The 11,094-nt window shown below is 42.1% G+C and overlaps 1 protein-coding gene across 1 annotated transcript in view; it reads right to left on the bottom strand.

The window, feature by feature from the left end:
* MTHFD1 (methylenetetrahydrofolate dehydrogenase (NADP+ dependent) 1, methenyltetrahydrofolate cyclohydrolase, formyltetrahydrofolate synthetase) overlaps positions 1-11,094 on the bottom strand; it is a 58,957-nt gene that overhangs the window by 9,102 nt on the left and 38,761 nt on the right. The window contains exons 17-23 of the mRNA XM_008566249.1: positions 8,895-8,971; positions 8,144-8,284; positions 6,723-6,819; positions 6,410-6,630; positions 3,842-3,883; positions 1,139-1,239; positions 126-303 (exon numbers count right to left, since the gene is read on the bottom strand). Of these exons, the coding sequence (XP_008564471.1) occupies positions 126-303; positions 1,139-1,239; positions 3,842-3,883; positions 6,410-6,630; positions 6,723-6,819; positions 8,144-8,284; positions 8,895-8,971 (857 nt within the window). The remainder of the gene's footprint in view (positions 1-125; positions 304-1,138; positions 1,240-3,841; positions 3,884-6,409; positions 6,631-6,722; positions 6,820-8,143; positions 8,285-8,894; positions 8,972-11,094) is intronic.

Here is an 11,094-nt window from a genome sequence, read left to right as displayed (position 1 = left end):
CCGTGTAACCCCCCTATGCGGGAATCAAACCATGAGGTTGAAGCTGCTAAATACAAAGCTCTAAACAGAAACCTCACTGTGCCTTTTTTTTTTTTTTTTTTTTTAGCATACAGCAAGTCACCCACCTTGAGGTCGTAAAGAAGTTGGAAGCTGCTGGGCACCTGTGCTGCTCTCTGGACAGCCTGAGCCAGGGCTAAGGCACCCTTGCCCCCTTCTGCCCAGTGAGTGCACTTCACAGCATCAAAAGCCCCATGTTCTCTGGCAAGATGGCGGATGAGGTCCAGCTCAGCCTCTGTATCTGTCCTATAAAGTCAGCACTTCATGTTAAAGCATGGAAGATGACTGGAGAGGACAGAAACCGTCTTCTTTTTTCCATTAAAATCTATATGAATTATCCACTGATAAGTGGACACTAATCAAGTAATACTGCCTGGGTTTGAATCTCAGCTCCACAGCAAATCAGCTGGGTCACTTTGCCAGTTACTTAATCTTTATGTGCCTCAATTGCTACATGGGCAAAATGGGAATACTCATAGCACTTATTTCATTGGGATGTCATGAGGCTTAGATGGTAAATACATGTAAAGAACTTGGAATATTCCAGCAAACCATCAGGAATCAATAAATACTAGCTCTTAAAAATTTTGCTTCCCATTCCACTGTGGTGAGGCTATTAAAACAAAACACAAACCAGTACTACAATACTTAAACAACCCACACAAATTCTTGCATGAACATTTCCAGCTCAATATGTTCAACTCTTTGTCAAGACAACTTCCCACCAGACCTAGTAAAAGAAGGCAACACCATGGGCCTATGATCTTTTGTTAGCACAAAAGGCCTCTAAAGACCAAAATAGAACATTTAACTTCAGCCCTGTGTGTTATCCACTTCACCCAGTAGAAAAGAAGGGGGCCCAGAGAGCCAAATCTAACTTCCAGACCCTCTGTGGGTGAGGTGGTGGGTTGGCTGTGATGCACACGGTGCCTGTCATATCACAGGCTAAACCACAGGCAATAATCAATAGCAATAACTGCAGAACAAAATGAAGCTAAAAACAGTGCTGTACAATCAGCTCCAGGAGACGTTTTCTGACCATTTTCCACATGCCCCGTTTTCTCTTACACTCTGCACTTACTTGAACGCGTTCACAGCCACTACCACTGGAACTCCAAACATTCTGGCATTTTCAATTTGTTTCTTCAAGTTACTGAAGCCTTTTTCAACCAGTTCCAGGTTCTGTAAACACAACAGTGAAAGACCTGTGAGATCACAGAGAGCAGAGTTGAAAACAGTTTAGATTCTTCTTAAAAAGGAAACTGCCTCCTTGAGCCAGTAGCCACTGGCTGTCCGGACAAGAAGGCAAGCCAACAAGTAAGAGAGAAGGTCCACTGATGCACTTCTTACACCATGGCTAGTGGACGCCGTGGAGGGCAGCTTACAACACTGGCCATCTTGAAAACAAGAGAGCTGGCATATTTGCTGTCATTACACCATATCTTATTTGCTGTCTGAAGGGAATTAGTTGTTCCTACCCAAATTATATTTACAACCTGTGTGTTTATAGACTTTATGTACTTATATGGTACAATGACTCTACTCAGTGCTGCACAGACCCTTCTTCCACCCGAAGACAGATCCTAACACTGTGCCTGGCACAAAAGAGGCATTTGTAATACAGCTGCCATAAATACTATCAGAGAACATGAAATAATCAGTGATGCTTTCAGAGGTTTTAATGAACTTAACCATGAACCTTCACTAGAGCCAACAGATAAGATAAATGCTATCATCTTTAAGAACCAAATACTATGAAATCTAAAGGGAAATTTAAAGGGAAACATATCTTTAAATATGTTTACTGCAGCACTGCTTGCAGTATTGGAAAATTGCGAACATGAACCTCCAGGAGAGGACTGGGCCAATGAATTATGATATATACACTTAATAAATACTTATTATGCAGATGTTATGAAAAGTTAGACCAATATGTATTAATGCAGAACCTTTCCAAGATTTACTAAAGTTGCAAAACCATGGAGAGCTTAATTAATTCCATTTTTGGATTAACACAAAAACACGTGTATAATTCATGAAATTTTTAAAAATGTTGACAAATATGCAGCAAACTCTTAAGGGGACTCAAATTACATATATTCTTGTAATGTTTAAATTTTTTTTTTTTTCCTTTTTGTCTTTTTTCGTGACCGGCAACAGATCGCAACCCTCAGTGTCGCGCCCGTACTGGACTGGGACCGGCCACGGGATCACAACCCTCGGTGTTGCTCCCGCCCCTTGCTCAGCCAGTGAGCGGCCGGTCTGTATGTGGGATCCGAACCCTCGGCGGGAGCGCCACCGCGCTTCCCAAGCAGCGCACTATAGCAGTGCGCCACAGGGCCAGCCCTTAAATTTTTTTATAACAGATATATTACTATTAGAAGCTTAAAAATATATTATTTTAAAAATAAAAATATTATAGTTTTAAATAAAATACATACACTGGATCATGAGCAAAACCCAGAAATAATAGTGCTTGGTTTGTGGATCCCAAAAACAGCAGAAAAAATGGGTATGTTAAAGGTAGAAAACAACTAGCATCATTAGAAATGTGATTTACGCTTTCTTTTTCCCCTTTAATAATTAAAAACTGAAATTAGGATTTATTTCATATTCTAAAGAGCACTGCTAATTCTTTACCTCTAGTCACATGAAAACCAATTAGTATGTAAGACTGATTGAGAACAGTTTTAAATAAGTAGAATTTCTTAAATGAAGACGCCAGCTGGGCCAGTTAGGGGCAGTCACTGTAATTAGATACAGGAAAGGCTGCGGGTGGCAGGAGGGCCAGAACTGTGAATTCCCCTCCTACGCGTGAATCAGACAAATGACCATAAAAGGCAAATCATAACTCAGAAGACAGGCAAACTCAAGGCACCTACAATTTCTTTCTAGCTGATTTTGAAATACTTCATTTGAGACCTGAACAGTGACCTTGTATTGCTTCATAATTTAAAAGCCTTTTAAAAAAGGCAGAAAAAATTGAATTAACAGTGATATCAGCTGACCTTGCCATCTTATCCTAGGTCCTGACTCTCATGTAACTAGCTCTAAAGGTGTTTATTTGACGGTAAATGATATAAATATGAAAAGATTTGAGCTCACAAGTGTTCTTTTGGGCTCTTGCTTGATGCTATAAACCAAGTCACCTTATAGAAGCTTTGCCTAGAAAAACAATCAGGATCCTGACCATATCTTGGTCCTTTAAAATGGATGTATATCTGCATAGGAAAAGGCATTTTCATAAAGGTCCCTACTTGCTTCTGATTGAATGACATTTAGGACCACCAGCCAATGCCGGCAAGATAATGGAAATTTCCTCACATTAGTCTAGGGCAGGGTTTCTCAACCTCAGCACTACTGACATTTTGAGCTGGCTAATTCTTTGTTGTGAGGTGCTATCCTGTGTGTTGTAGGATATTTAACAGCATCCCTGGCTTCTACCCGGGAGGTGCCAGTAGCATTCTCTACCCCCGGCTCTAACAACCAAAAATGTCTCTAGACATTGCCAAATATCCCCTGGGGGCAAAATTGCCCTGTTGAGAACCAACCTCTGGGTTAGGGCAGTGGTTGACTGACATCCAATGTGGGGCAATTCTGTTTTGTTATTTACTCATTGAACACAATCTTAAGCACCCTGCAGGCCTTTTAGCATCCTGCACTCCCTGGAGCAACCCTGGATCATGGTGATATCCCCATTCACTTCCACATGGGCCAGGAGGAGAAAGGCTGATTCAGGGTATGGTGCTGTCTGGGACAATTAATTAGAAATAATCGAAGTTACCTCCTCTATGTAAGCCTTGGGAAGAGGCAGTCCAGCAGTAACCTGGAAAGAGAGGAAACAAAGTCAGAGGCATTTTCTATTTTCAATTAGATTCTAGCTTAAAATTGTCATGTATTAAAAATAGAAGGCTGCATGCTTGGAGGGATACAGGGCAGTGTAAGGGTGTTTGCTGCCCTAAGGATCTGGCCATGCACCAGCCATACAGCACAGAACAAGATGACTGCTTGGAGAAGAGTGGGAGGCCTTCGTGACCTGACTTAAGGAAGTGAGAAGGGACAGATCTGACTGCAGAGGTGGACAGGGATGTGTTCTAGGCAGGCGTGATGCACTCAGCCAGTGAAGGACACGCCGTGGGCGTGGAAGTAAAGGGAGTGTGGGGGAAAAGGCAGCTGTCTGCCCTGCAAAAGTCACCCTGAAGTGTCCCTCAACAAAGTCTGTGATGAGGTCTGTGATGGTTTCATGAGCTGGTCCACAGAACCAAACCCCGCCTTGGTGGAGCTGAACTGTAGAGCAGGAACAATACAAAGACGAGGGGAAACAGGATTTTCTTCCTCTGTTGTAGAGTATTCTTAAGGTATCCGAACATTTAAGCATGAATTCAATGTATGGAGGCTCCTGGTGCCTCACGTCCTGATCTGTGTGGTGGCTCAGCCCTGCTGCATCCACAGGGATGAGGAAGGGGGTGAAGGTGCCGACTCCACAGACCCCACTGTGGGCAGTGGACAGTGAGGAAGAAGCCTCCAGCCAGGTTCTCTCTCATTCCGTAGGGAGATTGTGCTGTTCCAGGTTCCAGCTCCAGAAGGGGCCATGGGGAGGCAGGGTGGAAAGCAGGGACCTTACACATAGCTTCCCATCTGCGAGGCAATGTGCGCAGCAGTTTGGCTCCTTGACAGAGATATATGTGCAAAGACCTCCTCTCAGTGCTGCCCAGGTTAAATGCCCAGCATCATCATATTTTAGATGATGAGGTCAGGAGGAAGGAAGGAAAGGAGGCACAGTGGTGTACAGATGAGTGGGGTGGGGATGCAAGAGAGAGAAATGTGGGTTATGATCAGAAAGAAATGGGGAGTCTATCATGCACTATCAGCAGAAAGGGGTGTCCTGGGTCAAGAGAGCCTTTGGTATCTTGGTGCCACTAAGACTGGAGAGGGGCTGGGGCTGTGTTACAGCAGTGTTCTCACAGTGTTATCTCGGGACCTAACCCTCAGGGGGTCTGCAAGGTCAAAGCTGTTTCCATAATAGTGCTAAGATGGTATGGCCCCTTTCCCTCTCTTTTTCTCATTGAGTGTACAGTGGCCTTTTCCAAAGGTTATGTGACGTGATATCACAACAGATCAAATGCAGAAGATGATAATCCAGCTGTCTTCAATGAAGACAGATGCAGACAAGATCTGAAAAATGTACAATGCCTAAATTTTGTTTTGGGAAGCATAATAAATCTTCATAAAAAATGTTCTTTATATTTATATATAACTCAGTTTAAATTTCTAATATATTAAATATCAATAACTATAAGCCGCATAAACTCTTTTAGGCCCTCAATAATTTTTAAGAATGTAAAGAGATTCTGAGGCAAAAACACTTGAGAACTGACATATTAGGAAAAATCCTGATCGCTACACTAAGGAACATTGATTTTATTCTGTAGGTGAGAGAGCTCTTCTTTCCTAAGTTACAATAGAAGCTCTTGGGGAATAAGAATTTAATACTTCAAATGATTTCTGAAAACTAGCACCATATTTTTACATGTAGGTGCTGAAGAAAATGTGTTAAAATACTAGGGCAAAAAGTGCAAGTCCTAAGCAGTAGGAATTCAGGAAAATACAAAATTCAGGTTGGAGCTGAAGATAAGCTAGCTCTGTTTCTCGCTATTACCCAGTGCAGTCTCGAGCAGATCGACCATTCTCCTCCTGCCCTCACTGTCCTTTCTCCTTCCTCCTACTCCAGCCTGCTAGTGGCCCTGTCGAGGAAGGATGACTCAAGAAGCGGCCGGCCTCTGTTTCAGCTAAATGGTTTGGTTGGCTGCCAGTGCCACTATTTAGAGGGAAAATGGGATTCAGATTTTAAAAGAAGAGTCTGAACATAAAGGAATATTTTTGCAGGCATAGCCAAGCGCATGTCCTTGGAAGGGTTCAGATATTATCAGATGTTTTCCTCAGAAAGGTAGGCCATGAAGCTAGTGTGGACCCTGTTAAAATACCGAGAGCTGAGGGCCAGCCTGTGGCTCACTCGGGAGAGCATGGTGCTGATAACACCAAGGCCATGGGTTCGGAACCCATATAGGGATGGCCGATTAGCTCACTTGGGAGAGCGTGGTGCTGACAACACCAAGTCAAGGGTTAAGATCCCCTCACTGGTCATCTTTTAAAAAAAAAAGGCCAAGAGCTGACAGTGCCTATGAGCAATAAGGCGGCCAGCACAAGAGCTGTCTGACCATCGTTGCTTTTGGCACCCTATTAATCACAAGGATAAGAGCAGCTTCATGAAGAAGTAGGCACGTGTCATCTAACTTCCTTTCAGCCTTCAGAACATTTGGATAATCAGACTCTTCCAACCCTTGACCCTCACCGTGGGGCCGCCTCCGTGCATTTTAAGAGCCCGGACAGTGGCAACAAGCACCACCACGTGAGGGCGGAGACCAGAATACCGGCATTTGATGTTAAAAAACTTTTCCATTCCAATGTCTGCTCCGAATCCTGCTTCAGTCACTGTTAAGGAAAGAAAAAAGCAACTGTAAGAATGCCTTTCTAGGGCCGGCCCGTGGCTCACTCGGGAGAGTGGGTGCTGATAACACCAAGGCCCCGGGTTCGGATCCCATATAGGGATGACCAGTTTGCTCACTGGGTTTATACCTACTCTGCTCTGATTGTCAAAAACCAGTGCAGGAAGGCAGGAGTTACTCTGCTCACCTCTAATGTCTGCATGAGATTGGGCTTGATTGCATCCTTCATAAGCACTGTCAACGCACCGCTCACCCCCAAAAAAAAAAAAATATATGAAGTGTCAACTCCTACCAGCAAAAAACCCAACCTTCTGACACCAACATTCAACATTCTAGGTCTTCCCTTTGTAGCCATCTTGGACCAATTAGTACTTTCACCTGAACTGGATCATCCATTCATTTTTGCTCTGGATATACTATGAAGTTACCAGTTATTTTAAGCAGAAAAACAAACAGAATGAAAATGACATTCACATACAACTTCTGGAAAAACATGAAATTCTGTCAACAAGTATCTCAATAAAGCTCTGCTGCTGACTGGTGTGGGGAATACATTTTAGACTAGTTTAGAGCATGGAAATGAGAGTTCATAGCGTACTAAGTTATTTGTAACTTTGTATCTGGGCAAAAATGACGATAAACCATATTTAATGTGTTTCCCAAAACTGAAACTAAAATATAACCCAGGAGTTCAATACCAACTCTTAAATATGATGTCCCTCTTTTAAGCCTATCCGATCCTCAAACCAGTAACAAAGAATGGTTTCCATTTATATTCAATTTTAATGAGTTTCTAAATTTAAGGTCTGTATGTTAAAATTTAAAACACGTATTAACCTATTAATTGTGAAAATGGGAAGTTAATTTCTTGCCCCTTTTCTGAATTCATCTGCCATACCACTAATCGCAGGCCAACTACTTTGGTGTGTATCAACACAAACAAGCTTTTAAAAAATTAATCTATAAGAATTCTCCTGTCAAACCTCAAATTACCACACAGACAGTTCAGAAATAACCCTGAGATGGAGAACTAGCTTACTAGGACCATCAGGCAAACTGGCTCATGAGTTATTCCACATGTAGTCATCAGTGTGGATGTGGTAGCCGACAAGCCTCATGAAAAGAGGTCTCTGTGCAGGAAGCCAGGCGTCATCGTGAAGGGCCAGGGTGGAACTCCAGGCTCAGCTACTAAGGGCCTCACAGGACTCCTAATATTCTTTGCAAACTGAAGTCATACACCTGCACTTAGAGATGCTCACAGGATGAAGATGTTACTCAAGTCAGCTGGAACTTGCGGCCTATTACTGGAGCATACCACCTATTATTCACTATGTAGTACTTCCTTCAAATTTCATGGTTATCTTTTTTTTTCTTTTTTCTTTTTTTATCAGCTGGCCAGTACAGGGATTGAACCCTGGATCTTGGTGATAATTATCTTGTAATAAGCAAAGTCAGATTGAATTGATGAGTTAATTGCAATATGTTAAATACAGCATAACTTTTGTTATCAGTAACCACCAAGAGACCCCAGGACAATGGACAGAGATGTGTCACAAAGCCTGGGGAGCCTGGGCACTCACCAGATCTTCAGCACTGATGGGCTCCCCTTTCTTGCTGGATGCCACCACCATTCTGCTCAGTCTCTCTCTCATGTCTTCTAGAGAACTGGTGAGAGCCAGGACAGCCATGATTTCACTGGCCACAGAGATATCAAACTGGGTCTGTGGGCAGGGAAAAGAGACAACAGCAAAAACCTTGTGTCAAACCAGAAGCATGAATTGTGAAAATAATCCTTTTTCTGAGGCTTAAACAGCTTAAAATTAAACATAATTTTACACAAAAAACAATAAAAATAATCCTCCAACAGCAAAAATTTGTAATTAATTATTCCAAGACCTTGAGTTGTCAATTTCTAAAAATAAATGTTCTAGTAGAACCATTAAGCTATTTTATCCCTATGAAGGCAGCTTGTAATCACATAGTTATGGTTTCCCTAACATACAAGGCAACAATACGGCAGCTCTTACACCCAAGAGACATACTGCAAATGGCTACAATAAAGAAGCAATTTTAATTAATTTATATGCAAGGATTTTTCACTTGGGGCTCTCCACCTCCAGGAAAAAATGCTGGGGGAAAAACGCACAGGTGACACATGGGATTTATTGCAAAAGCTGTCAGGAGTGCTCAATACCACACCTACTCCCTTCCATTTTAAAAAGAGAAGGCAGAACAACACCTGGCTGTATCAGTCGTATGGGAGAGGATGGAGGAGGAGAGAAGCTGCAAGATCTAGTTCACATGAACTAATTTACTTGGAGAGACAGTTACCATCCGTGTGTGCCCTTTCTCCGTTGGAGCCTGTCCAATTGTGATCTTCCTCAGGAATCTATCATTGGTATCCAGCACTACAGTAGAATGGGAAGATACAGAACAATTATTAGTAAAAGGACCATAAAGTTAAAGAAAGCAGAGAGTTTTAAAGCAACAAGGCTAATTTAATGACTGTCTATTAATATTTGATTACAACACTGATGACAAAGCTAGAATATGGGTTAAAGTTTTAAAAAACGATGTTCACGTACCATAAACGTACAGGAATTATTTTTAAAGCAAAGCAATGTGGTGTGGCTTGGTTTTATTCCATCTGGAGAATTCAAACAATAAACTAGAAATCTGGAACCTATTTTAAAACATATTCCATGTTACAAGAAAAACAGAGCAGTCCACATTGTTTCAAAAGGCCAAGGTTTGTGTTGTTGCTCTGTGGGATGATCCACTAACCTTACACCATCCTGAGAAACACAAGAGCCATAAACTCAGGGCAAGTGCAAATGTCTTTTGAAACATGCCGGGTAACAGGCCTGGTGTTTCCTTTAGCTCCTTAGAAGAAGTCATTTCTATTCTGATGATGGAGTATCTATCTAGTTGTAAAACCTTGGAAAACATGGTAAAGATCAACCAATTAACCAATCTTAACCCCATCTCCCAGGACTAACTACTGCTAACATTTTAGTGTATTCCCAATTTTGGTTTTTATATGCACAGTATAATAGGAAATATATTTATTCTTTGTCCTGGGTTGCTAGCACACAAGGCTCCAAGAGCCCTTGGAATTTCAAGGGTGATAGGAGTGTCTTGTTATTCATAACAAACCCCTTTTGATCATACCTGAGTTTATGCTAAAGAGGTACCTTAGGGTCAGTCCCCTAGACAGCCTCAGGAGAGGCCTGGCCACCAAAACGACCAAGGGATTAGAGGGTTGGAACTTTCAGCCCCATCCACCAACCACTGGGAAAGGGACCAAGGGATGAAGATTAAGCTCTATAAAAACTGTTGAGCCACAAGGTCTGATGAGCCTCTGGAGTGGCGAACACATCAAGGTGCTGGGAGGGTGATGCACCCAAGGCATCTCTTCCATCTGGCTGTCCCTGAGTTGTATCCTTTGTAATTAACTGGCAAACATAAGTCATGTTTCCCTGAGTTCTGTGCGTCGTTCTAGCAAATGATCGATCCTGAGGAGGGGGTTGTGGGAATCTATGATTTATAGCCAGTGGTCAGAAGCATATGTGACAACCTGGACTTGGGATAAGGTGTCTGAAGTGGTGATAGTCTTGTGGACGGAGCCCTCAACCTGAGGGATCTGCTCCAGACAGTGTCAGAATTAAGTTGTAGGACACCCAGTCAGTATCCACTGGAGAACTAAAATGAATTGCTGGAGGAAAAACCTACACATCTGGTGTCAGAAGTGAAGCACTGAGCGTAGTGTAAGCATAGCAAGGAAACCAGAGTTTCCATGTCAGTACGAAATACCAAACAGTAACAACGAAACACGAATGAACAACGATGCAAAAACCAGTTCATACTCTGTACGGGTCAAAGAAGAGAAGCATATATAAGGCACTTGATAACACACTAAATCATTTTCCATAAAGATTGTAATAATTTAAACACCAAGAGCAGTGCCTTATATGGCACTCAGAGACACACCACACTTGATAAGTGAAGGATGTAATGTGTTGTTGGAGCCAACACAGTTTTCAAAAAAATATAATATCACGTTGCTTGTAACTATTTTTTCTGTATAAAATAGCCAGTCAATAGGTATGATCTATTTTTTCCTTATCTGCTTCTACTTAGAAAGCATGAATTAGGGCCAAGCCTGTGGCGCACTTGGGAGAGTGCGGCGCTGGGAGTGCAGCAGTGCTCCTGCCGTGGGTTCGGATCCCATATAGGGATGGCCGGTGCACTCACTGGCTGAGCGCGGTGCGGCTGGTCACAAAAAGGACCAAAAAAAAAGTTTGAAAAAAAAACAAAAAAGAAAGCATGAATTAGACGCAAAGGAATGAGATACTAAATTTTCAAAATGAATTTTTAGCTTATTCCTTATAAAATATTATACCATTTGTCTAAAGCTATTGAAGCAAAGGAAGAGAAATGCCAGTGTGGTTTTAGATATTAAGTGTAATCTTAAAAATGCCGTTAGCTAGCGATAGTTACTGAGCCAATGAAGATTACAAAAAACAGTCAA

The sequence above is a fragment of the Galeopterus variegatus genome, unplaced genomic scaffold (genome assembly GCF_000696425.1).
Source record: "Galeopterus variegatus unplaced genomic scaffold, G_variegatus-3.0.2 Scaffold231, whole genome shotgun sequence".
NCBI classification, from domain to species: domain Eukaryota; kingdom Metazoa; phylum Chordata; class Mammalia; order Dermoptera; family Cynocephalidae; genus Galeopterus; species Galeopterus variegatus.
The sequence above is the reverse complement of the archived record's forward strand: the minus strand, read 5'-3'. Positions and strand labels throughout refer to the sequence as shown.